Source organism: Lepisosteus platostomus, chromosome 14 (assembly GCF_059453375.1).
Source record: "Lepisosteus platostomus isolate fLepPlt1 chromosome 14, fLepPlt1.hap1, whole genome shotgun sequence".
Taxonomy (NCBI): Eukaryota; Metazoa; Chordata; class Actinopteri; order Semionotiformes; family Lepisosteidae; genus Lepisosteus; species Lepisosteus platostomus.
This window is the reverse complement of record NC_142624.1, coordinates 1,790,534-1,817,180: the sequence shown is the minus strand read 5'-3', so window position 1 is coordinate 1,817,180 and position 26,647 is coordinate 1,790,534. Positions and strand designations below refer to the sequence as shown.

The 26,647-nt window shown below is 54.7% G+C and overlaps 3 protein-coding genes across 8 annotated transcripts; 2 read left to right on the top strand and 1 right to left on the bottom strand.

Annotated features, from left to right (window-relative positions):
- The first annotated feature begins 867 nt into the window (after nucleotides 1-867).
- On the top strand, nucleotides 868-5,622 carry polr3h (polymerase (RNA) III (DNA directed) polypeptide H). Of its 4 annotated transcripts, XM_088606343.1 has the most exons (8): nucleotides 873-1,017; nucleotides 1,295-1,377; nucleotides 1,898-2,112; nucleotides 2,632-2,728; nucleotides 3,227-3,313; nucleotides 3,775-3,838; nucleotides 4,150-4,378; nucleotides 5,111-5,622. In XM_088606343.1, the coding sequence occupies exons 3-8, from the start codon at nucleotides 2,002-2,004 to the stop codon at nucleotides 5,162-5,164; spliced, it is 642 nt and encodes a 213-aa protein (XP_088462469.1). In that variant the 5' UTR covers nucleotides 873-1,017; nucleotides 1,295-1,377; nucleotides 1,898-2,001; the 3' UTR covers nucleotides 5,165-5,622. The 4 variants fall into 4 exon arrangements, with proteins under 4 accessions (XP_088462471.1, XP_088462468.1, XP_088462469.1 ...); XM_088606345.1 differs by having other exon boundaries at nucleotides 868-1,377; nucleotides 4,157-4,378; XM_088606342.1 differs by having other exon boundaries at nucleotides 872-1,377.
- Nucleotides 5,623-6,543: 921 nt separating this feature from the next.
- csdc2a (cold shock domain containing C2, RNA binding a) lies at nucleotides 6,544-12,416 on the top strand. 2 transcript variants are annotated; one of them, XM_088606347.1, is made up of 4 exons: nucleotides 6,544-6,909; nucleotides 9,487-9,723; nucleotides 10,341-10,463; nucleotides 11,024-12,416. In XM_088606347.1, exons 2-4 carry the CDS (start codon nucleotides 9,545-9,547, stop codon nucleotides 11,184-11,186), a joined length of 465 nt encoding a protein of 154 aa, XP_088462473.1. In that variant the 5' UTR covers nucleotides 6,544-6,909; nucleotides 9,487-9,544; the 3' UTR covers nucleotides 11,187-12,416. The 2 variants fall into 2 exon arrangements, with proteins under 2 accessions (XP_088462473.1, XP_088462472.1); XM_088606346.1 differs by having other exon boundaries at nucleotides 6,546-6,887; nucleotides 9,473-9,723.
- Nucleotides 12,417-12,967: 551 nt separating this feature from the next.
- Nucleotides 12,968-22,555, bottom strand: pmm1 (phosphomannomutase 1). Of its 2 annotated transcripts, none has more exons than XM_088606339.1 (9): nucleotides 22,308-22,555; nucleotides 22,146-22,237; nucleotides 19,516-19,633; nucleotides 18,593-18,669; nucleotides 18,026-18,117; nucleotides 17,582-17,681; nucleotides 16,949-17,024; nucleotides 14,617-14,732; nucleotides 12,968-14,245 (listed from the first exon to the last, which is right to left on the bottom strand). In XM_088606339.1, exons 2-9 carry the CDS (start codon nucleotides 22,227-22,229, stop codon nucleotides 14,057-14,059), a joined length of 852 nt encoding a protein of 283 aa, XP_088462465.1. In that variant the 5' UTR covers nucleotides 22,230-22,237; nucleotides 22,308-22,555; the 3' UTR covers nucleotides 12,968-14,056. The 2 variants fall into 2 exon arrangements, with proteins under 2 accessions (XP_088462465.1, XP_088462466.1); XM_088606340.1 differs by having other exon boundaries at nucleotides 22,430-22,552.
- Nucleotides 22,556-26,647: the final 4,092 nt, after the last annotated feature.

The following is a 26,647-nucleotide window of genomic DNA, read 5'->3' as shown; positions in this document are numbered from 1 at the left end:
GACCTCTTGTTCACGTTGTAAGAACACTGCTGTTACACCAAGTGAACAATAGATTCTAAAACACTTTGAAATGGAGTCGGTAAGTGTTTACAGTCCTTGGTGACAGCAGACTGCAAATGAGCTCTGGTGTAACCAATAACCTTCCAAATCGCATAAGCTCATTAGCCTTCTCCTATGTTCATCTGGAGTGATTCTGTTTTCAGAATAAAATCAGCTATTCCTGCAGGTTTCCTCTTACTGACGGTGTCCTGGGATTATCCTGTTTTGAGCAGTAGTCAGGACACCAGGATTAACACCCCTACTTTTACCAAAGAGATTTTTCACAGCATCTCTGTACAGACTGTCAGACCAGTGTCCAGTTCAAAGCCCAGTGGGCCACGTCAGTGAATGACACCCAGCTGGTGGTACTGGCCTGGATTGCTTCGTTTCATCATCATGATCTCATGCTGTTTTCTGCCGAAACAGTAATGCGCGTGATGTTCTCTGACAACAGACTACAGTTATTTATGTACTGTACGTCTCCTGGTCTAGGAGGCGCAGTAGATAAATGGACAGGAGCCCCTGTCGGCTCTCATGCGATCCTGTGGGATCAGAGAACAGTTAGACGTGCTTCAGGTTCAGGAGGCTGTGTGGACAGCGCAGCCAGCGAGTGGCTCCTATAAAAGCTAACATCAATCATTCCCCCCGTATATACACACATACGGTAAACAAGAGCGGTACACCATGCATTACTGCAAAGTCTTTCACAAAGCCCTACGCAGAACATGACCCACTAACAGCAGAGAAGATCAGCAGTTCCAGTTATTTATCACGTCCTACCAATCACCTCTTGCCGTAAAGTGTAGCAAGCGCGTCGTAAAGACGACTGCGTGTGACGACAGGCCGGGTTGTGTACCGACAGAAACTGGCGTGTGTGCAGTAGCTCAGTGTTGGTTAAACGGAAAATGTGATTATACCGCACTTGTAGGATTCGGCGTTATATTGTGTAATCCGAGACAACTCTGTAACAGCGAGCAGGTAAAAATGAGTTTTAACCTTCATTGCTTTTTCCTGAAACAAGTGCGGTAGTGATTTTTTTCACTCAGTTTATCATCGTTAGCGTTTTGTCATTACTAGTGTAAACGTTCCTGTTCGGACGTTGGTTTTGAGCTACCAGGAAGGATATAAAAGGTTAGTTAAGTATCGAATCACGTTGTAGAATAAATTCGACTTTCTGACTGCGGACAACGAAGGTAACCGAAGCGAAGCCCCACGTTTTCTCGTCTGGTAATCAGGAGGTTATTGATCTCTTAAGAGGCTTCTTAACACGTTTGGACACCACCTTCGGACAAGACTCAAGAGCTACTGTTCCTCAACCTGTCCAGCCTGTGCAACAGGGTAAGAACTGGAAACACTGTGATCTCTTTTGTCACTGAACTCTTTCAAGTATAGTACATACTGTCAGGACATTATCTGTATACCACATGCATATACAGTATATGCCATTTAGAATATTTGTGTTCTGCAACACAGTGAATGGTTAATGTGAGTAAAAAGCTTTTAGATTTCGGACTGTGCCTCAGCGTTACCTTTAACGCCTGTGTGTCCCGTCAGATGTCTTGCTGAACTAACGCTCGGACCAGTTGCGCATCGTTTTGTTTCACTTTTGTGTTTTCAGTCTGTAACTGGAGATTTTAAGGTTTGTTATTAAGTCGGCGGCTTGTGCAGGACTTGACCAGCAACCTCTTGCATGACCGCTGAGCGAGCTGAGCTAGCCCGGGGCTCGGCCGGTCGCCGTGTGATGTTTTGAAGAGTGCTGAGCCCTGGTACAGCGGGGGGGGGCACAGTCTGGCACTTTTACACGCGTGTCGAAAAGCGCTGGGGCGTGTGTGATGAGGGGTCCTGCGTGCCGTGGCAGGAGGGCAGGGGCCCGGGGCTGTCGGCGGCTGGTCTGCGCCCGTCCTGCGCAGGAACTCTTCCCCCGTCGAGCCCCCCCGTCTCGGACCGTGCGCTGGAGCCGGGATGTTCGTGGTGGTGGAGATGGTGGACACCGTGAGGATCCCGCCCTGGCAGTTCCAGCGGCAGCTGAACGACGCCATCGCGGAGGAGCTGAACAAGAAGCTGGCCAACAAGGTGGGGGCGAGACGGAGCGAGGACGTGCCTCCTCTCCTGACACACAGAGACGAAGATACCGACCCTCTCAGAGCCTGCACTGACAGAGAGAATACGAACATCTTCATTTACTCACTGTTCCTAATAAAGTGGCCACACCCCCTCACCCTCTCTGCTGACACACCACAGTGCATTACCAGTGCATGACCCTGAAGGAGAGGCAGCGATACAGATCCACTCACTGCCCACGTACTGTAGTGTGCTGCCACTACACTGAGCCTAAGAGAGAAAGAGTGCAAACATTTTCATTTCCTAGCTGTTCCTAATAAAATGGCCGCACCCCTGCACCCTCACAGTTGACATAACACAGTACATTACTAATGCACTAAGCCTGGAGGAGAGGCGATCATACAGACGTGCTCGCTGCCCACGTGCTGCAGTACACTGGCGCTGGACTGAGCCTGAGACAGAGTGTGATCATCTTCGTTTGCTAACTGTTCCTAATAAAGTGGCCACACCCCCTCACCTTCTCTGATGCAGGTGGTGTACAACGTTGGCCTGTGTGTCTGTCTGTACGACATCACCAAGCTGGAGGACTCCTACATCTTCCCAGGTGATGGGGCGTCCCACACTAAAGGTGAGAAAACTCTCCTGATCTGCAGTAGGACCTTCGAGGGCAGAAGCTGCCTCATGATCAATAATACTTGGCAATCTGTCTCTTAGTCTCTCGTCGGAGCCTGTGCTGATATTTCAATCCCTTCCCAGCTCAGTCCAGACATAAATGTTGTTTTAATATTTGAAATGCAACCTTTATCTCCAGGACCAGGGACTCTGTTCCTCAGGGCTGCTGGGCTTGTGTTTGTAAGACATTGTAGCAGGGAAAGACTGTGATGAGCTTGTAGGAGCAGAAGCAGAAGTCTCTGCCGGAGGGTGATTTCAGTGTTTTCTGGGACCTGATCCATGCTGGGATGTCAACAGTGTGGAAATAGGCACTGCTTGTGGGATACAGGAAGTGAAGTCGGGGGGAAGGTATTTACTGTTACACTGATGAAAAGGTCTGGTTTGGTCAGCTGTGGGCTGTGGTGCTTGTTCTGTTCCTGCTGGCTGGCTGACTGTCTGTCTGTCCCGCTGTCAGTCCATTTCAGGTACGTGGTCTTCAAGCCGTTCCTGGACGAGATCTTGATCGGGAAGATAAAGTACTGTAGCCAGGAGGGTGTGCACGGTGAGGGAGGTGCCTGTCTGTCTCTCTGCCTGCCTGTCTGTCTGATTGTCTGTCCTTCTGACTCTGTCTCTTGTCTGTCAGCCAAGACTTAGCTGCCTGTCTGTATCACCTCTCTGTCAGTCTACATCCCTGCAAATTCAGGTGGGGAGCTGCGTCAGCATGCGTAGGCTGCAAAGGAACAAGTAATAGGTTTATTCCATGCTGAAAAAAAGAAGAAAGAGAACACGAATCCCTGTAAATTGTCAGTTTAAAACAAGCCGAATAAATGCAGAAATGCATCAAATGCAGAAAAGTGTGTCTATAGGAAGCCCTCTGTGTCAGTGCGGTGTGTCTGTGTCAGTGCGGTGTGTGGTCACTGTGGTGTGTCTGGGTCACTGTGGTGTGTCTGGGTCACTGTGGTGTGTCTGGGTCAGTGTGTTATCGTGTGTTTTAACCCCCTGCTGTCTCTCCCTGTGTTTCAGTCACTCTGGGGTTCTTTGATGACATCGTTATCCCCCCAGAGTCCCTGCAGCAGCCGGCAAAATTGTATCCTGCTAGCACTCGTGTCTTACTGAGAGAGTGGACAGTGTGGGGTGGTGAGGTGTGTGTGAGAGAGTGGACAGTGTGGGGTGGTGAATCTGACCGCACTCAATGACAGGGGAGAGGGACATGTGTGTTCTGTCCCTTTGGGCCTATAGTGTGCAGTGTTGCAATGTGAGTGTGCATTGCACTGTGTTTTTGTGCGTGTGTGTGTGTGTGTGTTGCGGTGTGCAGGGCTGTGAGAGTGTGTGTGTGCTTGTGTGTGTGTGCAGGGCTGTCCGTACTCCTGTCCAGCCTGTGTTCCTTGACCTGTCCAGCGACGAGGCCGAGCAGGTGTGGGTGTGGGAGTACGAGACGGACGAGGGCGCCCACGACCTCTACATGGACCAGGGGGAGGACGTCCGCTTCCGGGTCGTGGACGAGGTCTTCGTGGACACGTCCCCCAGCGGCCCCGTCACCGCGCCGACCGAAGCCCCCGGCGCCGCCACCACCGCCGGCGCCGCGGACGAGGGCGGCCAGAAGAAGGAGGCGCCCTACACCCTGATCGTGAGTGTGGGCGGGGCCGGGGGGCCGGGGGGCCGGAGACACTGATGCTCGGACACACACCGGGGGAGCCAGTCAGCCCCTCAGGCTCGTCCCAGCGCTCACGGCTGACTGAGCTGAGGATCGCCCAGCGCCTTCCTGGAAGACGACGACTGGGCAGCTTGTTCCCCATTCCCACCACCCTTTGTGTAAAGAGGCGCCTCCTGTCCTGACCGCAGGGTCTCAAAATCCATCCACAAGATATTGGCTTCAACAGCAAGGCTGGCCAGCTCCAGTCAGTTACTGTACATTATTGATGCTGTATACACAAGCAGTGCGTATCTGTATACTCCAGGTGTGCAGTGTGTGTGTGTGTGTGGTCTGTATACCCCGGGTGTGCAGTGAGTGTGTGTATATGGTCTGTATACCCCAGGTGTGCAGTGTGTGTGTGTGTATATGGTCTGTATACTCCAGGTGTGCAGTGTGTGTGTATATGGTCTGTATACCCTAGGTGTGCAGTGAGTGTGTGTATATGGTCTGTATACCCCAGGTGTGCAGTGTGTGTGTATATGGTCTGTATACCCAGGGTGTGCAGTGTGTGTGTGTATATGGTCTGTATGCCCCAGGTGTGCAGTGTGTGTGTGTATATGATCTGTATACCCGGGGTGTGCTGTGAGTGTGTGGGATGCACTCTATCCCTCTATCCTTGTATGTCAGAGTTGTTTTTCTTTATTTCCTGTCCTCTCCGTGTTCCAGGGGTCGATCAGCGAGCCGGGCCTGGGTCTGCTGTCCTGGTGGAGCAACAACTAGAGTCACAGACGTGCAGGGTGGAGGGGTGGAGACTCAGAGACTATACCCCTGGCAGAGCTCACACCCGATCAGTCTGTGTGTGTGTGTTTTACCTGGCTGTCTCTGTAATGAACAGAGTGCCTTGGGCGGCACTGAGCAGTCGTGAGACCGCAGCGCAGGTATGCAGCAAGTACAGCCGGACAGGAAGAGCTCAGCCTGGCGGAGCTGAGGGACTCTGATTAAACTCTGGACTGAGCTGCTGCGACTGCGTGGGACACTGCCGCCCCCTGGTGGTGAGAAGAGTCAACAGCAAGCAGCTCGGCTCGTCTGTAAATGGCGCTGTTGCTGTAATCGACAAGAATGTCTAGTTTAGAAATCCCTTAAAAGAGCTCTTCAGCGGCAGAGATTCAGATCTCTGCAGCCTGTGATGAACTGTTGCTTTGGGTGCTGAAACAATAAACGAGCTGGTGAGCAATGAAGAGGGATGTATTTTTTGTCGCAGCTCCCAGTTTCGGTCGAGGAGCACCCCGTTTGTTTCTTCTGGGTCACCAACAGGGTCCCCCAAATGAGGGTGGGGTTTATTAGAATTGCATGAGCGTGTTCAGCTCTTGAAAGAAATCAGAACGCAAGTACAGCTGGGAGGTCATTCGCCCCATCAGGCCTGTTCGATAGGCGACAGGCGAGCCCAGGATCTTATCTGTTTGTCAGTAAAAGCTGGGACACGTGGAAACTATAAGGAACTGTACTAAGAACAAGAAGGCAGTTTACACAAAGGGTGGTGGGAGTGTGGAACAAGCTACTCTGCGGTGTTAATGAAGTCTATACCCCGATTCTTTCAAGAAAAAGCTGGTTGAGATCCCCGGACCAATTAACTACTAACAGCCAGAGGGGTCAGATGGTCTCCCCTTGTCTGTAACAAGCACCCTCAATCGGGGGTCTCCAGCCCTGGTCCTGGGGAGCCCACGTCCAGCTGGTCTAGTAGGATGTCAACAACTGCAACAGCTGTGTGAAGTTGATGGATTACGCAAGCTGTTCAGTTAGCAGATCGCTGGCACACGAGACTGAGGGCGACTCCGATGCTCCCCCAGATCTCTGAACGGATCAGTGTGACCGATCACGGCCAGCCCCGAGAACATGGTGACCTCTGAACCCTGAGGGACTGGGGCGCCCCAGGGCTTTGGGTGGGGGGGTAGGGTGGTGAGTAATCTTGGGGTGACACTTGGCGTCCTCATCCCGGGTCTCCCTCACTGCGCCTGACACCCCACTCTCGTCAGGAAATGATAAATGAGGGTGTCGTGCAAGCGCCAGGCTGAGCGCGGACGGGGGTACGGCTGTCACGCTGTGGGGGTGTCAGCGAGCCGTGGGGGGGGGGGTAGGGTTACGCCCACCCCGGCTCTCCTGCCAGAATCCCGGGAGGCGGTTCCGGTTCCGGTCCGCAGTCGGTTGCCGGAGCGTTGCGAGCAGCGGTGGGCGGCGCCGGGAGGCTCGGCTGCCGGCGGACCGTCTTGCCTTGTAAATAAACCGCCCCCGCTGCGTTCATTGACGGCGCTCCGTGTCTCCTCTCTCTCTCTCACACACACTCACACTCACGGCTCGCAGACGCGCTCACACCCACTCGGCTGCCCATCGCCTTCTCGGAACCGGAACCGGTGCGGGCTTTTGGAATCGGCGTGTGGACGATCGTGAAGCGGGCCGAGCACCCCGGCACCCCTGAGCGGAGAACAGCGGGCTCGGTTTATTCACGGTAAGAGCTGCAACCACTGAGCGTCGCGGTAATTATCGCCCGCCGCTGCGATCGTGTTTATACACCGGTCCTTCTCCCGGCGACTGCAATTTCACAAGCGGTCCGAGCAGACGGGTCGGTTGTGTTTTTTTTTTGTTTGTTTTTTTTAATTCTGCGTGCGAGATTTTCGGTGTGCTCCCTTCCCTCTGGTCTGGAGCTCGGCGGCGTTATTGACCGACAGTCGCCCTGATTCCGGCGGAATGTTCTGGAACCAGGGTGTTTCACGGTCTGGGCGGATGGTGCAGGTCTGGAGGGGCCCGTCGAGCTCACTCGTGTTTGTGACCGGAGCTGCCGTGGGGCTGTCGTGTTGCACCGGCGCGGGGCCGTTTGCCCCACCGGGACCCCGCTGTCGCTACTGCCCCCAGACAGCTGCCGAGCGCGGCTCCCCTGCCCTGCCCTGCCCTGCCCGGGCTGACCCGCAGGGCCGCCGATGAGCACCGTGTCCTGCCCACGCAGGGGGAAGCTCTCGCGTTTACAGACCCGAGTGGGGGAAAGGGCTGAGACAATGGGCGAGCAGCCTGACCGCTGGGCACTTGGTCTCTTCTCGACGTGGGGGAAAAAAAAAAAACAGTCTCATTTTCTCCGGACAGTGGGGACGCCCTTTGACCTCTGGTCAAGTGAGGGCGGCTTAACTGACCGTCATTCCTCGGATATAGCTGACCCCTCGGACAGCGCCAGAGACTGGCATCGCTGTCCCGCCTGGAGAGCTCAGATGCTCTGACCAGACGACCTCTATCGGAATGGGCTCTGGTCGTCATTCATCACGGTGCACGAAGGTTTCCGGCCGAGTGACCTCACGGCTCGGCCGGCCGCTCCGTGTATTGTGACGTCAGAGACTCGAGTCCCGTGCCCGCTCCTGTGACGTCAGTGCTGGTTGACGGGGCCGGTGTCCGGACATTTTCCACATTTCCCCCCTGGGGATCGGTCACCTCTGCTGAGAGGTACAGCAAATATGAAGCAGGTGTGTTGTTGTTTTTTTTTCCCCAGGCGGCAGGTGTTCTGTTTCCAGAATCATTACCAGCAAAAGCCTGTGAATCCGCTGTCTTTATCCCACTGCGCTGTCTGCTCAGGGTCTCTGCTGTCGACACCGGAGAGCCCCTCCAGTGTGTGTGTGTGTGTGTGTGTGTGTGTGTGTGTGTGTGTGTGTGTGTGTGTGTGTGTGTGTGTGTGTGTGTGTGGGGGCTGTGTAAAACTGCAGCCAGCTCAGAGTGGCCACAGACCCAAGGGACTCTCTCAGCCCCTCGATCGTGCTCGGTGTCTCGGAGAGAGCCGGTCCCCCTCCCCACCCTCTCTGTTCCTCTCGATCGCACTTTCGATTTCACTTCCCCGTGGGATCACGAGACGGGTCACGGCAGGCGGCTGACAGCACCCCCGCGGTTCCGGCAGACCCGTGGGCCGGTTTGTAAATAAACGGAGCCCGGGATCTCGTCCGGCTCTTTCGGCCTCAACCCCGTGGCCGGGGCTGCTTGTTCCCCACCCCCACCACCCTCTGTGTAAAGACCTGCCTCCTGTTCTCGGTTTTGAATGCACTTCCCTGAACCCTTGAGGGGGTCATCTTCGCCCCCCCCCCCACCGTGTGTGTGCGTGTGCTCGGATTCCTGACCAGGAAGCACACAGACAGTCGGGGGGAACAGATCTTCAGACGGGAGGAGGACGGGAGTGGGTGAAAGGAGCAGCTCTCTGCAAGCAGGACAGGAGCTACAAGCTCGGGGGGCGGCCCTCGGTGTCTGTCTCGGCCCCGGGTGCTGAGGGGCAGGCAGGTGGGGGTTAATTAATCGTCCTTATTATATATCGTCTTGCGGCAGATGGGTTTCGTGGGCTGGTGTGATCCAGGTAATTAGGAATTAACCTGCTGTGGTTTTCGGGCCGCAAGAGGAGATCAGACAGTGAAAAGGGTGAGAGGTCGCCATCGTCTCCTCGCGCCTGTTGCTGTTGGCGCTCCGAAGCGTGCTGAGGAAGACCAGTGCGTGTGAATAAGAGCTGCTCAGAATTCGTATATATATATATCAGACACACACATAACGCCCTACCACAACAAAGCAGAACAAGCAGATCAGTCCGCTTCAGTCATCAGATTTCATCTTCCAGCGAGTTCCCGCAAACCCTGGCTGCTGTCATGAACTGACACATTAGCCAGGCCTGCTGTTGCTTTCTGTAGTACACCAGAGGCACGTGTGCAGGCAGTCACGCCCCTTGCAAGAACATTGGCGATAGGCCTGCTTTCCCTGTAGCGCGGGACACTGGGGAAAAGGCCTGGTCAGCCACTAGTTTACAGCCCCCAAGAATCATGGGACATGCCACTTGCCAGGCCAGCGTCCAGGAGGGGTCACTCCTCTTGAGTGTCCTGCGCTACAGGGAGGGTGGGAGCATCACCCCTGCCCTTGCAAGAGGCACGACACTTGGCGCGCGCTCATCCGGTGTGTTACTGAAAGCAGCAGCAGACCCGGCTAATGTGGAAGGTGATCCCCCGTTCTCGGTTTTGCATCCTGTGACCGGTGTTCGGGGTTTTGTCGGCGGTGCTTGACCTCTCTGTCTGGACGCTGCAGGGCGCGGTCACCAGGGGGCAGTGCAGAGCAGCAGCAGCAGCGGCCGCAGACAGACCGAGCCGCGGGCAGAGGATGGCGGACCCTGGCCTGCCGTCGCCCCCGGCCGCCCCGCTGCGCTCCCCACGCACCCCCCTCTCCCTGTCCTTCCCCTTCCTGCGGGAGGGCAGCCGCGTGTGGGAGAGGGGGCCGCCCCACCCCCCCGGGGAGCTGCCCAGCCCCCTGCCCACCAAGCGCACCCGCACCTACTCCGCGTGAGTACTGCGCCCCGATACCCCCACAGCTCCGGCACTCACCGGAGAGGAGACTGGGAGAGGAGAGAGGGATGGGAGAGGGGAGGAGAGAGGAGACTGGGAGAGGAGAGAGGGATGGGAGAGGGGAGGAGAGAGGAGACTGGGAGAGGAGAGAGGGATGGGAGAGGGGAGGAGAGAGGAGACTGGGAGAGGAGAGAGGAATGGGAGAGGGGAGGAGAGAGGAGACTGGGAGAGGAGAGAGGAATGGGATGGGAGAGAGGAGGAGAGAGGAATGGGATGGGAGAGGGGAGGAGAGAGGGATGGGATAGGAGAAAGAGGGATGGGAGGGGGGGGGAGAGAGGAATGGGAGGAGAGAGGAATGGGATGGGAGAGGGGAGGAGAGAGGAATGGGAGGAGAGAGAGGGATGGGATAGGAGAGAGGAATGGGAGAGGAGAGAGGAATGGGAGAGGAGAGAGAGGGATGGAGAAAGGAGTTAGATGGGAGGAGAGAGGGATTAGAGAGGGAGAGCCCTCATGCTTGCCTGTGTCAGACTGTGTCTATGTCAGGCATTGTGCAGCTGTACTGCAGTGCTGTGTGTTGAGTGGCTGATCCCTGTCTGATTGATCGCCCCCTGCAGGACGGTCAGGGCCACGGCGGGGCCGGTCTACAAAGGCGTCTGCAAGAACTTCTCCAGGTCGCAGGGTCACGGCTACATCCGCCCCTCGGACGGCGCCGAGGACATCTTTGTGCACATCTCTGAGTGAGTGACCGCGAGAACCGAGGAACTGGGGCAAGTCTGTCCCCGGTCTCTAGTCCCATCAGCCCCCGTGACTCCCAGCGGAGGGAGAGCTGGAGCTTCAGCAGACAGGGGGGCTGATGGAGAGGATAGGTGTGTGAGCTGGTGGGCGGGGAGCGTACTGGTGCACTCTGGCTGCTGCTGCATCGTCCAGGTAGGATGGTTGGTGCTGCAGGAGAGTCCCTTTTGCCTGTAGAGCTCTCTGAGTGTCCAGAAGAGCACTGTATAAGTGTAGAAATGATTGTGTGTGTGATGCGATGCTGAGAGAGCCATTTCACCTGAGCGCTACAGCAGGGTGTTAAAAGATTAGAGCCCCCCCTAGTGGGAACTGACAGTACTGCAGCGACTGGCACGGTGAACAGCGCCCTCTTGTGGCGGGGTCTTGTTTGGCGCAGCTCTATGGACACAGAACAGGGCCTGCCTGCCAGCGAGGGAGGCTGGAGGTCTCAGCCCAAGCCGGGCTTTAGTCTCTGGGTCCGTGTCCTGTCCCGGCTGACGTGTACTCCTGTTCCCCCCCCCCCCAGCATCGAGGGGGAGTACGTGCCCATCGAGGGGGACGAGGTGACCTACAAGGTGTGTCCCATCCCGCCCAAGAACCAGAAGATCCAGGCGGTGGAGGTGGCCATCACACACCTGGCCCCGGGGACGAAGCACGAGACCTGGTCGGGCCAGATCATCAGCTCCTAGGCGCCGGTCGGGCCAGCGGGGAGGGACAGGGGTTCGGGACGAGGGTAAGCAGCATGAGGAAGAGTGGGAGGGAGGGGAAGCCGCAGGGAGGAAGGATGGAGGATGAGGAAGAGGAGGGTTTGGGAAGGAGATGGGAGCGGGGGGGTGGGGGGGCGACACTGCGATGTGGGGGGGCTGTCCCCTCCGGGTCTCTCTACGGAAGATCCAGGAGGCGCTGATCAATTAGTCCAATTAAGCCGATAACGAGCTGGTTGAGGACGCGAGCTGAGCAGGAGGGGAGACTGCTGACACACACGCCCAGGCCAAGATCAGGAAGGGACACTCCCGATCGCAGAGCGAGGGGAGGGAGAGAGGAAGAGTGAGGAAGTAACACATATCTTTACTGTGAAACAAAAAGCAGCAATTTTTAACAATTTTTGTAAAACTGTTTCGTTTTCAGTCGCTGGAATGTCTTAATTTTTTTTCCTTTGGTACGTTGGCATTCAGAGTTCTGTCGCTGTCTTTATTGTACGCAGTCCTTTAATGGCTGTCGTCCTCTGGGAGGTGTAGTCCGGAATCGCACCACTCCCCTCCACAACTGGGGGGAACTACTGCCAATTTGACTACAGCTCCCATGATGCAGTGCTGAAACCAGTGTAGAATTTTAAGAACTACATCCCCTACAGTGCACTGCAGGGTGCACTGCTGAGAACCATACAGGGCTCTGCAGGGCTTAGCCTTATGGGAATTGTAGTCCACTTTCAGTACGTTAGCAAATCTCTTCCTTGTTTTGAAATTGAGTGGTTCTGTTAATGTAAATAACTGGTGTTAAACAGGGTACAAACCCCTTATTGAAAGTCCTTTTTTGTTTCTTTAGCAAGATTGTAGAAAAAAATGTTTTTAAGTTACAAAAATAAAGTTGTATGGGGATTGTTTGACATTGACGTTCAGCCATGAACCTGCCAAGATGTGATCTCTGTATGGTTTTCCTCTCCTCTAACACATTTGGGTCTTGTTTTATTTCCCTGGCCTTTCGCTCATGTTTGGAGTTGAAGAGGTGTGTCATGTTTTGAAATTCTTGATCGGGATTATTGTTGTTGTTGTTGTTGTCCTCTTTGGTTTTTTAAAAACATTTCTTAAAGCACTTTTTCTTGTAAAACCACTGTGACTGGCTTTATGTCATGATTCTGATATTACAGAAAATGATGCTGCACAGTTTTGTGTCAATTCAGTAAAAGGCTTCAGCTGCCACATCGGTTGTCATGCTTTTTTTGTTTTGGGTTCATATCTGATACCTTTTTATTTGTACCTTCTCTGCCCATCTATCATGTCTGCTGTCTGTCTGTTGTATATGCCTCCGTACAGCAGGGAGAACTACTGCAGGTGCATGGTCTTCCCAGCGGGCAGGTCTGATAGCTGAAGAGTTTCAGTGTTCAATAAGGACACAATAATAACCCATCTGCCAAGTGCTTCAAAACGCTGTTCAACACAACAGATCATCGAATTAGTAGGAGCATGAAGAAGCTCACTCACAACGCGATCTTTTTATCAGGTCTGGTTTGAAGTAGCATGGAAGCAAATCTCGTGGGATTATTCCTCGCTTCTGCAATGAAACGAACACTAAGAGCTGTCGAGAAGGCATACTGGTTCCGTGTGTCTCTGATCCCAGAGGACATTTTGGCAGCCCTGACCCCCGTCTTTGTACGGTTCAGACGGACAGGGCGACTGCCTGTCCTTCCCAGACCTGTCCGAGGCAACACAAGACTCCCGCCCGCACTAGTCCGCACAGAAAAGTCGTTAAGAAACAGCTAAGCCATTTATTACAGACGAGGACAATAACATCTTCCACTTCACTGAGGTTTTAACAGTTAATACATCTTAGACGCCTAATCTTTCGCAATACAAACATCTTCACAGTACTCATGACAGGGTTAGGGAGCGGGTGAGACAATCGTGCAAAACACATTTCAGTAGGTGGGGTTTGTCAAGTTCATTTAACATCGTCGGTGTCTTACTGTTCCCCTCTGGAGCTAGCTCAACAATTAAAGTGTCGAATAAGCCGATTACCGCGGACTTCGGCCCGTGCAGAATCAACGGGGCGGATATGGTAACGGAGTGTCTGAAATGAGCGATATGCCGAGGGGGAAAGGCGGAGGAGGAGGCCGATGGTGGTGGTGGTGGTCATGTTGAGTCGAGCCTTCATGGCCAGGGCCTGTGGAAGAATCTCCCACTCGTACGCTCTTCTGCGGCGACAGAGAGGCGAAACCATCCTTCAGCCCCCGTCGCGGGGTCCGTGAACCGACGCGCGCACGTTGGAGAAACGGTGTGGCACGTTCTCCGCCGGTCGACGCCGCGAAACTGTGCGGGCGTGGACAATATAAGCCAGTCCCCCTCCCTCCCTCCCACTCCTCAACAGGGATATCATTCACCTCACTGCTATTCCAGACACTCCAGTGCAAAACGCTGCCACCCAGGACATCCCACAAGACGGAGGACACCCCAAGAGACCTTACAAGGGGACACTGTGATACATAAGACATCCCATGAGACCTTACACTCTGACACACAAGACACAGGACGTACCACGAGGTGGGACGTCAGGAAGATCTGGGCACTGAAACTCAGGCCCTCAGTCATGGTCTCCGCTGGACAGATAGAATTAAAATAATTCATCATAAAATCCACCTCGTCTTTTCGCAAAAAAAAAATGGACAAGACCTGTGGTTTCCCCCGCATCGACTGGTAAAATGTAGACGGTCCCTTGTGGTCCCAGTTTTCCCAGAGTAAGTTCTACATTTTAGTTTCTGACAGGTAAAGCTCCAGTGCTCCCTTTGCTGCCCCAGGGTGTATTAATATTATGTTAATTATTAATACCGGTTGCTGTCCGTGTTTTACGTTTCCCCGTGGGGGTGGTAAAATCGCCACGCTCCCTCGCGGCCCCCGACGCCGGTCCCAGCCGGGGGGGCGGCGGGGGGGGTGCTGAAGAACAGCTCCCTGCAGAGCCGCGCCGTGTCCGTGGGGGAGTACACGGTGAAGCCGATGGTCCGCGGGTCGTTGAAAATCTCATAATCGTTGCCCCCCTGCGGAAGAGAAGAGGCGGGTTTCAGACAGGGGGGACAGCTGGCACAGCGCCAGCTCGAACCCCGAACCACCCGGCTCCTTCTGCTACAGTCACAGACTACACAACAGTCACGAGTAACTGATCTTTTATCCCCTCTTCCTGCTATATCCCTCTCCTTCCTTCTCTCCCTGCTATATCCCTCTCCTTCCCACTCTCTTCCTTTCTATATCCCTCTCCTTCCCTCTCTCTCCCTTTCTATATCCCTCTCCTTCCCAACCCCCCTCCCTCTCCCTCCCACACCCCTCACTTTTCCTGTCCTCTAATTCTCCTTCCTCCCTCTCCCTCCCTCTATCCCTCTCTTCCCCGTCCCCCCTCTCCCTCCCGCTGTACCGGCGAGGTCTCGTTGCCGAAGAAGTAGATGGCCTCCAGCCCCTCCCGCTCCAGCACGTCCAGACACAGCCTCTTGTCCCAGCCCTCGGGGAACACGTCGAAGCTGATCAGCCCACCTGCAGCGGGAGCACACAGCGCTCGTTACCAGCAGCTGCCCGCAGGGGGCAGCGGCGAGCTCTGTCCAGAAGCTGGTCCCCGGCGCGTCTGCGGACCAGCCCGGTCTCGGCCACTGTACGCGCACACGGACCCCTCGAAACCGAGCGCCAGAAAATCCCCGAACTGCTTCACGACGACGGGCTGCGAAAGCACGGCCTGACGTCGTTTCTTCCTTCTGGGGACGGGGGTGCTGGAGATCTTTTGGCGCACGGCAGCACAAGGCCTCTTTTGTTTCGTACAGCCTTGGGACAGATTTGCCAGACAGGAAGTGCAATGCAGGCAGGTTACAGTTTCGAATGAGTTCTTTCAGGCTGATATTTCAAGATCTCCCAGCCTCGGTTAGGAGCACGGCACCGGCCCACGCCATCAGCTCTTATGATTTGTTGTGATGACCCCCTACTGTAATAGTATAACCCTCTCCTGGTGCCCCCAGTGCCAGGTGGATGCTGCACATTGGTGGTGGTGGAGGGGATCCCCATTACCTGTAAAGCACTTTGAATGGAGTGTCCAGAAAAGCGCTATATAAGTATAAGCAATTATTATTATTATTATCATCTTTCTTACTTAAGGGACACAAAGGGTTAAAGACATCTCAAGACACACCAGCGCTGTATCCAATCAGAACGGCCGTGGTCACACACCCCCTGCCCTCCCCCCACAGGACACGAGTGCGAAAACAAAGCAGCTCCCAGGCTGCAGTGCGCTACGTGACAGAGCAGCCTGTCAGCTGAGGAACAGTCTGCACCCTGACGCACACACACTGCGTCACATTGACACACACTGCCTCACAGACACACACACTGCGTCACATTAACACACACTGCCTCACATTGACACACACTGCCTCACATTGACACACACTGCCTCACATTGACACACACACTGCGTCACATTGACACACACACTGCGTCACACACACACACACTGCCTCACACACACACACTGCGGCACATTGACACACACACTGCCTCACATTGACACACACTGCCTCTTTACACACTGCCTCGTGTAAACACACACTGTGTCACGTAAACACACACTTCAGTGTCTGAACTATTGATGGGCCACATGATCAATATCACCAGTCACTCAAGCCCTTTGTTGTGCTGGAGTTAATCTTCTCTGGGTTATCTAAACTCCCGGTATAATCATTGACTGAGAAAAACAGCTTAAGACCTGCCTTTATCTCTTCCCTTTACGGAATGTCATTCTTGAGATTTATTGTAGTCTGCAAGGGAACATGGGAAGAGGCAAGAGAGCATTGCAGTGCAAGTGTGGAGTTAATGGCACTAAAGCCCTGTGCAACCATCAAACACTTCCCCCACTGCCCCAGTCTCATACACTAAGGCCTTGTGTGACCCTCAAACACTTCCCCCACTGCCACAGTCTCATGCACTGAAGCCTTGTGCAACCATCAAACACTCCCCCCCCTGCCCCAGTCTCACGCACAAAAGCACAGTGCAACCCTCAAATACTTCCCCCGCTGCCCCAGTCTCACGCACTAAGCCCTGTGTGACCCTCAGACATTTCCCCTGCTATTCCAGTTCCTTGGGACTGCTTGAAAATTCCAGAGAAGGAATCAGTTAGTCAGTGAGTGATGGAGCTAAAACAAGATAGTCATGAGATGATTCAGTTATTCAGCTCCTCACTCACTTTTGAGTAGATTTTCTGTATATGTTAATGATTGAGGTCAGTCATTAACGAGGAAGGAGAACTGGTGAGTAGGTTTTGTCGGTGATAAAGCCAGTTGTTGAGACAGTCAGCCATCAGGTTAGTTATTCAGAAAGTCCAGCGCTGTCAGCTCATTAACCTTGAGACTGGGGGGGTGGGGCCAGGAGGAGATATCAGTCCGCGGGATCAGCTTGTAGTTTAATGGAGCCTGGGGGCTCCCCCCCTGCTGGTCCTCCCCCCAGGGAGAAAACAGCACCCTGAGGCCCCGAGGCTGGACCGAGGAGAGAGAGTCGCTAAGCAAACACTCACAGAGAAAACTGCCTGCCCCAGCACAGATCGCTAATGCGTTTTATGGCTCGTTAGCTAACGAGCTGCGATATTTTGCTCTTTCTCTTGCAAAACCCAGAAAGCTGAAAGTGGAGCGAAGAGCGAGGTAGAGGGGGGGGAGGCGGTGGTGATTTTCCACGCGACCGGCTGTCGCTCGGCGGTTTCCTCGGTGACTCACCCCTGGTGAAACGCAGCCCCTTCCCAGCAAACTCCTTCTGCAGGGTGGCCACAAACTTCTCCCTGATCTTCTCTCTCTGTGGGGGGGGGGGAGACAAAGAGCAGATCGGTCACCAGCAGGGAAGGCTGCAGCAAATGACCTCTGACCTCTGACCCTGACCTCCCTACTGTTCTCATCCGCGCTCGGTTTCACCCTGATCCGATATGAATACACACTGACTTACACGGCCTTCCCACAGCTGTTAACAACCCGTCCAGTATGGACTTGTTCAAGTTTAACGCATGCTCTTGTGTATAGCGCCCTGCAGAAGTATTCAGCCCCTTCCTGTGATGCCCCCTTCCATTAAATTATAAAATAACCCTTTTTTAAGGGTTAAAACTTAAGATTTTATTCAAAACCCGAAGGGCCGAAAGCTGTTGAAACCTATACTCAGGTTTCACGCAGGAAAAGAAAAGATTCTCCACAATTCTTTACACTTAGAGGGGTGGGAGTGTGGAGCAGGATGCCCAGCCATGATGCTGAAGCCAATACTCTGGCTTCTCTCAAGACACAGCTGGCTGGGATCCGGGGATTCATTGGGTACTGACTCTCCAAGGGACCTCCTCTGATCTGTAACCACCCTCGCGCTCTCACCTTGTCGATCTCCGAGAACTCGATCCGCTCCTCCGGGGTGCAGCTCCGGCCGATGGGAGAGATGTTGATCGTTCCGTTGCGGAATTCTATGAAGGTTCCCCTGAGAGGAGGAGGAGGAGGAAGAGGACAGAATACTTAATTTAAAACCACCACAGTGCAGAATTAAGTGCAGCTTCATCACCCCACCCTGCTTCGAGTGCACCACTGAGCAGGGAGCCATATGGTCACCCTCATACTTTATACCACAGTGTTATGTGGAGGCTGAGAGAGAGAAGCAGATGGACTGGCTGACTGGACACTGCACACACAGGGAGAGGGTCGCAGGAGTTAATACAGGCTGTCTGGACAGGTACTACAGCCGGCTGCCACCTGCAGGATTTTTGGAAGTGGGGGCCTGATGGCACCCCAAGTTTCTAGGACGTACAGAGAGATCTCCAGCCTCACCTCTTCTTGGGCAGCTTGAGCAGCCCCATGTAGCGCAAGCAGAAGTTAATGAGGTCCTGCAGGAGCTCCTCCCCCAGCTGGTTCTGAATGGCCTGGGACAGGAAACAAGGAAGCCCTGAGAACATGGAGAAAAGAACTACAACTCCCATGAACCCCGAAACGCACGACCACAGGAACAGGAAGCACCCAGGAAATGAAACAAAAACTCTGTAATGCTGCAGTACTCCAAAACTAAACAGAAGACAGATGTTTTACGGTATGAAACATCATCCATTGATGAAATACTCAAACTTAGGAGAAATGACTCCTCCCCTCACCCAGCGGACAGACAACAATAAACGAAAAAGCATTCCACCAGACAGAAAAAAACAACTTCAGATAAAAAGATACAAAAACAAAAAAAGAAAACTGAAAATTGACCTTTAAACTAAATGAACGAAATGATAAAACCCCAGATCCCATTGGCTGCCGAGGGGTGGCAGCTCTTTGAAATACAGACCAAGCCAATCAATGGCAGATATGGCAGGTGACCTCCACCCCACTCTTCCCATCAGCCCAGGCCCACACCTGCTTGGAGATGAGCTTCCCATCCTTGTACTGGACCGTGCCATTCTCCGCAAACACGTAGTCGAACTTGTGGATGACTGAAAGAGAGCAGAGGGCAAGAGGTCAGGGGGCACAGTGATCGGAGGACAACCTCCAACAACAGCTCTTTGCTCAAGGAAGGAACTCCCCAGCTAACGAGACGGTCGCTCCCCTCTGCTCCAGAGAAAAGGGCCCTTTCCCCTGTCCCTGTGCAGGACAGACAGAACCCCAGTTTGCTGTCCTGGTGCCCTACCACCCCACTATGCTCTTGATTTGGCCGTATCGTCCTGCTGTGTCTTCCTTATTCCAGACAGCTCATGCACAACGCATTTCCCCTCCTTAAAATCCCAGCAAGCAAATCCGATGGACAATGTCAGCGCAGCGATCTGCCTCTAACCACGGCTTACTGGCCGTCTGAGTCATCTCCCTCTAATCTCCCAGCAGTGTCCCAATGTCTCTGCCACTGCCTGTGGATCTGCTGCAAGTATTCATAATCCCCAAGGACACTGACAAAGTCATCCCACTGGGCTGGGCACAAACCACAGGACGCTAGTGGATACTACAGGAAACTAAGAACAGGGAGCACGTCTGTATGGAATGGGTCATAGGCTCATTCTGGACTGAGACCCTGGCAGTAGGGGCTCATCCTGGACTGGGACCCTGGCTGTGATCTCCAGGCTGTAGGGGCTCATCCTGGACTGGGACCCTGGCTGTGATCTCTGGGCTGTAGGGGCTCATCCTGGACTGGGACCCTGGCTGTGATCTCCAGGCTGTAGGAGCTCATCCTGGACTGGGACCCTGGCTGTGATCTCTGGGCTGTAGGGGCTCATTCTGCATGTGGGTTTGCAGGAAGAGGGGACACTGCCCATGACGAGACCCCCTCCCCGAAAGAGGTGCTGCCGTACCCTCGTCTCCCTCCCCGAGCTGCTCGGCGATTTTGGAATAGTCGGATCCGCCCACCACTCCTATCTTCACCCTCTGCCGCAGCTCCTGGAAGAAGGCGTCGAGCTCCGGGTCGATCTTCTGCACGGGGAGAGGAGAAGAGTTTGAGGAGTGCGGGTTCGAATCCCCGGAGCTGGGGACTTGACCCGGACAGCTCCAGAGAAGTCGGACCTTCACTTTGCTCCTGTTGGCATCAGCTGCCAGCTGGAAGGACAGTGTCGTCATGATGTGCCAAACTGGAGCGTTTCTTAATGGCCAGCGAGCAGGGAGAACAGGGTGGTGTGACAGGGCTCTCTCCCCTATTTTTATTGTAGGCACTAACAACACTCTGGGCTGTCTCTGGGCGGTGTGATGGCAGCCGGGTGAGTCAGGACAGTCTGACAGCGTGCCGAGACTGTAAACAGTGGGGTCAGAGGTCATCTCACACGAGGGGAGGGGCGTGGCATTGGCAATCCCATTGTCTCGGACACGCCCCCAACAGACTGACTGATAAACAATCACACGCGGCCAGAGCCCCGCCAGGATTGACTCATCAAGGCCAGAGTGACCTTTAACCCCCTGACCCCAGACGCCTGTGATGTCTGAAGGGCTGGAGACGAGGTGGCTCCAGGACGAAGTAGGGGGGTCCTGGGGGGGTGCAGGACGGTTCGGCTGTGAGGATGTCCGCACAGGCTGAAACGCTCACCGATCCCTCGACTGACCGGCTTACCAACGGCCCGGCCCTGGGAACACTAATCCAGCAGCTGACCAGATTCCCGGCAGCTAGATCGCCAAGAGGCGAGGTCGCGCCGGAGGGCGCATGTCCGACTCGCTCGGCACTGCGCGTGGAAAGACCCGGCAGAGCCGCCGAGAGGAAAGACGTCATTGCAGGAGAACTTCTTATCATCGTTTCCCAACCCCGGTAACACGAAAGTTCTCCGAGCCACCGAACCCCCGTGAATTCACCAGACCAGAAACCTTGCGCCACCTGCGTCTGCACGCCTGCTGTGTGTAGTTACTGGTGTTGACCGAGAGACTAAACGGGCTCGTTTAAAATTCCCTGGCAAAGGCGACGCAGTCTGGTGCTGTAACTATCGTAACAACAGAAACCAAGACTTGCTAACATGTTTAACTTGTTTACTCCATTGTACTTTTTGGACAATCAGTCTGTATAAACCTATGCACATTTTGCACATATTTTATTGTTTTTACAGTGACTATGATCAGCACATTTTGCACACACCTATGTATTTATTTTGTTTGTCTTTTGTTTTATAACTATTCTGATGTCTGTTTTGCTTGTCTTGGGCTGGACTGCTGTAACACATCAATTTCCCTACGGGATTAATAAAGTATTATCTATCTATCATGTTCGCCTGTCTAATCGGCTTCGATAGTACGATAATCCCCGCATTCTTCACTAACAGGCTGACCCGGGTAATCAATAACTACCCTAGACCCGACCTTCCCGTGGACTGACCACGGCGAGGGCTTTTTGCGTGACAGAGCGATACCGCTGCCTCTGTCCAGTAACTTATCCCAGGTGAGATAAAACTTAGATCACATTAGGCAAGATAGTAAAAAAACAAGCTTATTCCAGACCCATGATCAACGACACCGTTTCAAAATTTGTAGTTTTAAGCAACTCAGTCCCGGAGATCAGACCTGACTGACAAAAGAGAACAGATTCTACACCACGGCGACAGAACAGAACCGAACTTTTTCTTGAAGATCCCCGGGCTGTTTGGCAAATGCAACTACTTTTAACTGCCAGGTCCCCGGGGTCGGGGGACTGGCGAGCTATTTTGGACGGGTCTCGTCCCGTCCCGTCCTGTCCCGTCCTGTCCTGTTGTCCCGGGGGCACAGGGGCGCGTGCCAGCCCGGGGTCGCGCCGCCTCGAGCATCTGGCGCTCGGGACGCCGTGTTCCGCGAGACTGGGCCGACATTCCGCTCGTGACAGGGACGGATTAAAACGCCATCAGAAGCATCAACCTCGAGTGACCCCAGGGTTTACTGACAGGGCAGAACCCCCCCTCCTTGAGACGCGCCACCTCGAGTTCAAGGGGGTCGTGTCGTGTCTGAACACAGATACACAACACCCACATCACAAACACGGAAAAGAAACAACAACAAGAAAGTAAATAAAATGCAAACTATTTCACTGCCACGAAAGACCATAATTGCTTCGATTACGAGAACGTTCCGTTTTTAAGTACAGAATTAGTCTGTCTCCAAACACACGACTGAAGCTGTGCGATCTTCAGTCAGGGGGTTATAAGTTATCACCGCCCGTCACATTAGTTACACTGTGATGTTATTGCAGGACTGCCGTCGCTAGTATAACAGAGAGGTCACAGATGCAATAACAGTAACAACATTCTTGGAGATCAAGCCATGCATTGCGGTGCTGGTGGCGACAGTGCCGACTCTGACACGGACGGACACGGACACGGACACGCACGACAGAGCCCACCGCCGCAGTGCGGGCGGGTTGTAAATATTGTTACCGAGCAGCGAGCGCACGCTGTCAGCGGAGACAGCCGCCGCCGGGCCACCGGCCGATACCGCGTTATCATCCCGACTGGTCAAGACCGGCAGGAGCAGAACCACCTACTTCTCTGGCCGCTGTCAGTGTCCCGTCCACGTCGAACAAGCACAGAACCTTCCTGCCCGGGGGGAGACGGCTGTCTTCTTCCATCCTGATTCCTTAAATAGGAGAGTTAAAATGCACTCATAACGACAACAACAAAAAAAAAACTTTTTAAAAAAGAAATACCACGGCAGGCTGTAGGTATGTCCCTTGAAATGAAAGAAAACAACGCGACAGCAGCTGCTCCCTTGCGGGACGTTTAAGAAATGACAGGGCGGTGGCGTGTGAGCTGACAAACACACCCACACCTATTTTTGTTCTGAATCCAACGAGCCCCGTTAACGAGGCTCCTGCACCCCGCCAGCAGCCCGCGAGGTGAATGCGGCCGCCGGGGGCTCTTTCGGCCCGAGCTCGTCAGGACTGGCGGCTCGAGGGGGCGGCCGGCTCCGCCAATGGGAGGCAGGGAGGCGGGGTCACGTGGGGAGGGGGGCCGGGCAGCTCGGAACACGCGGGGAGACACACGTAGCCGCCGCAGAGCCAGAACAGGGAGTGATGACCTTTCACCCAGAGACTGCGAAGCGCTGGGGGGCAGTCAGACCTCTTGCGCGCTGGTGGCTTTCTCGTCCTCCATGCCCGAGCCGGGAAACGCCTCGGCTCCGGCTCGGCTTACCCCCACGCTGCCTGTCCTGGCTTGCGGGCACGCCGCTGCCCAGACCTTCCCCTCGATGGCAGCAGCGAAGTGTTGTTATGTCGCGCACAGCGGCCGCTCGGGTCCCCGACGCTGTGGCGCTGCTGTTTGGGGTGACTGCGTTAGGCCACTCGGATGCAAGACATGCGCGACGCAGAGCAGACCGTCTGCGAAACCTGTCCGCTCCCGTCCCCGGTGCTCCGCGGTGTGTGACAGGTGCCTGGGCCCCCAGAGCTCTGGAATTGATCCCTCAGGGTATCGGGGAGCCCCCCTCCCCGAGCGCTTTCAAACCCGGACTCCGGACCCACTTCTGCAGAAGGGCTTTCCTATCATCGCTCTGCTCTCCTGCTGTGTTCCAGTCCCGAATTGTAACTGTGTTTTCAGAGAGCCTTTGAGAAGCCACTTTTAAAGACGCCATATAAAATAAAGTCCGTTAGCCAACAGCTCCGTCACCCTGCAGCTCCCGGCCGGCAGCCCCACTGGAGCCCAGCAGTGTGAGCCTGGACAGTACCTGGAGGGGAGACTCCTGGGATCAACTGAGGCTGCTGCTGGGAGAGGTGTGAGTGGGGCCAGTAGGGGGCGCTCACCCTTCGGTCCGTGTGGGTCCTGATGCCCCAGTATAGTGATGGGGACACTATACTGTAAAAAGGCGCCGTCCTTCTGATGAGACATAAAACCGAGGTCCTGACTCTCTGTCGTCATTAAAAATCCCAGGGCATTTCTCGACACGAGTAGGGGTGTAACCACAGTGTCCCGGCCAATATACCCCCCTGGCCTTTACCAGTCATGGCCTCCTAATAACCCCCCTCTCTGAACTGGGTCCATCACTCTGCTCTCCTCCCCACTGAGAGCTGGTGTGTGGGGAGCGGACTGGAGCATCATCCAGGTGGGGTACACACTGGTGGGGGTGGAGGGGATCCCCATGACCTGTACAGCTCTGTGAGTGGGGTGTCCAGATAAGCGTCGTCGACGACAACAACCACTGTAACATCTAAGACCTAGGTGATTAATAATAATTACACTTAATAATGGTAACAGTATCGGCACGCAGGCTCTCAAAGTTTCGATGGGTTTCGATGCCGTCACAGTAATTCAATGCAAGTGGTGTCTGTTCGTACTATTTGGTTATTGTAAGTTGTTACGTGTATTTCAAGGTTTCTCCACTAGGGGCCACTTTAGCCTTAAGAACAGAGTCCCATCCGAGGACTAGAGTAAACCTGAGCACTTACCGTCGATAACGCGATCAGCCCTGGACCCTGGAGGGGTCAGTGTGTCTGCAGCAGGGCTGTCCAGTCCCGGTCCTGGAGGGACAGTCAGTGTGTCTGCAGCAGGGCTGTCCAGTCCTGGTCCTGGAGAACTGGTCAGTGTGTCTGCAGCAAGGCTGTCCAGTCCTGGTCCTGGAGGGGTCAGTGTGTCTGCAGCAGGGCTGTCCAGTCCTGGTCCTGGAGGGGTCAGTGTGTCTGCAGCAGGGCTGTCCAGTCCTGGTCCTGGAGAACTGGTCAGTGTGTCTGCACAAATTTGGCCAGGACACTGGGGTAACACCCCTACTCTTTTCTAGAAACACCCTGGGATGTTTAATGACCACAGAGAGTCAGGACCTCGGTTTTACATCTGAGGACAGCGCCTTTTTCTACAGTGTAGTGTCCCCGTCACTATACTGGGACATCAGGACCCACACAGACCGCAGGGTGAGCGCCCCCTGCTGGCCCCACTCACACCTCTCCCAGCAGCAGCATCAGTTGATCCCAGGAGTCTCCCCTCCGGGTCCTGGCCAGGCTCACACCTGCGGAGCTGCAGGGTGACAGAGCTGGATGGGTCAGCTCTGCCCTCGGAAACCCCGCCGGCCCCCATCGTCCTTCACTACGGCACAAGACGCCTCGGACACCACAGCCGCAGGTGTCAGGAGGTCATCACGCCGGGCCAGAGCGTCTGGTCTGCGCTGCTCAGTAGAGAGATAACCGAGAGCGATGCTTGTCCCTCCCTGAGCGAGGGGGCTCCTTCACCATGGCGACCGCCTGACTGCGCCGTCGCTTCCTGCCGCCGGGCCTGGCGGTTATTTCCAGCTCAGCGGTAAAGGCTTTATGGCCCGGAGATGGAACCAGCAGGCACCACCTGGCCGGCCATAAACGCTCCTCGCCCGCTCGTGTTTGCCTGCTCCCGCTGGCGGGGAGAGAGCCGCGGAGCAGAGCTCCCGGGCGGTCAGCGCTCTGGGGGGGGGCTCGCTGTGCAGCCCGCTCGCCCGGGGTCACAGATCGTCCGGACTCGAGCGGCCAATCGGGACTGGAGAGTCACGTCTCCCTCTTTTCGGCAGCGCCTGGGCGTCGGCCTTTTAAAACTCTGGCCCGGAGGGGAGAGCGCCCCCTACTGGTCCACCCGTGGTGCTTACAGCACCCACCAGGTTTTCCCCTGGGGGGGGGGTCTTCCCTCGCGGCGAGCCCCCCCCCGCTGAGCCTCTGAGGCCCAGTCAGGCCAGGCCGCACCACGCGCATGGGCTGAGGGGGAAGAGCAGACAGCTCTGCTCCTGATCTCCTGATCTCCGGTCACTCCGCGCCGCTGGCTGTCCTGCTGTCCTGTAAGCGAGTCCCCAGAGACTGATGGTGGTCTGGAGGTGGGGGCGAGGAAGGAAAAGTGGCGGCCCTGGGGGAGGGGGGGCAGAGAGGGGCTGTTGGAGAGCAACGATTCCCATCCTAACTCATCTCCCCCCGAGTCTGGGTCCATACAGCGCCTCCGATGTGCAGCGCAGCACAGAGAGCCTGCAGTCATGGACAGAATAAGCAGTTTCATGACTTTTCTCACCCCATTCTCCCCCCCATCTTCACTGCAGTATGTCCAAAATTCAGGTGCCAGAATCCTGACCAGGTCTAGCGCAAGTGTTCACATTACTCCTATCCTGGAGTCCTTGCACTGGCTTCCGGTCAAATTCCATGTAGACTTTAAAATCCTCATGCTCACCTATAAGGCTTTACATGGCTTGGCACCTCAATACCTGTCTGAACTATTATCGCCCTACTCCCCACCTCGCAACCTCCGCTCTTCAAATTCCGCCCTCCTTACTGTCCCCCAAGCCCGTCTACATTGTATGGGTGACAGGGCCTTCTCCTGCTATGCCCCCAAGCTCTGGAACTCTTTACCCAAGGATATTAGAGAGTCACCTTCTCTAAACTCCTTCAAATCCAGACTCAAAACCTTCTTCTTCAGAAAAGCCTTTACTGAACTGGTTCCATTCTTCACCCCTCTGCTCTTCTTAATACCATCTTCCACGGTCTCCACTATTGTTATTGTTGTATTGTTGTAATTGTAATTGTGTCCTATCTTGTGAAATCTTCTTATTTATTGTTGTAGTCTTCTTATTTATTGTCATTGTCATCCTGTAAAGCGCTGTGAGAAGCCACCTTTAAAGGCGCTATATAAAATAAAGTTTTTTATTATTACTACCACTTTTCCACAGAGCAATCAGCTGGCTTTTATCATAGCCTTCCAGTTTATCTGGAATGCAGGGGATATTTATCTGACAGGGCCCGGCGACCTTTGCACCCACCGCTCTGCTGCTCCATCTGCTAACTGCTACCCCCCTCTGTGCACACAGACACAAACACACTTCCTTCTCCTTCCATCTCTGTGACAGCTCAAGGCTGTGCTGTCCCACCGCGTGACGCAGGAGGAGAGCAGGGGCCGGATCGGCCCGATCAGACTGTCCCCAGGTCTGTACCCCACAAACCCTCCTGGTGCCCCCTTCTCTCTTCTGATCAAAACTCCAACGCACATTGAAACCTACCTCACGTGGCAAGACATGCACTCCCCATAATTCTCTATCCTTTACTTCATTGTGTTGACGTAT

Excerpts from the sequence above, each read along its gene's own strand:
- csdc2a (XM_088606347.1), top strand. The coding sequence starts at position 9,545 with ATGGCGGACCCTGGCCTGCCGTCGCCCCCGGCCGCCCCGCTGCGCTCC. Across the intron at positions 9,724-10,340 it reads CGCACCCGCACCTACTCCGC|GACGGTCAGGGCCACGGCGG; the intron begins GTGAGTACTGCG and ends CGCCCCCTGCAG. Across the intron at positions 10,464-11,023 it reads ATCTTTGTGCACATCTCTGA|CATCGAGGGGGAGTACGTGC; the intron begins GTGAGTGACCGC and ends CCCCCCCCCCAG.
- pmm1 (XM_088606339.1), bottom strand. The coding sequence starts at position 22,229 with ATGGAAGAAGACAGCCGTCTCCCCCCGGGCAGGAAGGTTCTGTGCTTG. Across the intron at positions 18,670-19,515 it reads GCTCGGGGAGGGAGACGAGG|TCATCCACAAGTTCGACTAC; the intron begins GTACGGCAGCAC and ends GCTCTCTTTCAG. Across the intron at positions 14,733-16,948 it reads GGGGCTGCGTTTCACCAGGG|GTGGGCTGATCAGCTTCGAC; the intron begins GTGAGTCACCGA and ends CTCCCGCTGCAG.
- polr3h (XM_088606342.1), top strand. The coding sequence starts at position 2,002 with ATGTTCGTGGTGGTGGAGATGGTGGACACCGTGAGGATCCCGCCCTGG. Across the intron at positions 2,113-2,631 it reads ACAAGAAGCTGGCCAACAAG|GTGGTGTACAACGTTGGCCT; the intron begins GTGGGGGCGAGA and ends TCTCTGATGCAG. Across the intron at positions 2,729-3,226 it reads TGGGGCGTCCCACACTAAAG|TCCATTTCAGGTACGTGGTC; the intron begins GTGAGAAAACTC and ends TCCCGCTGTCAG.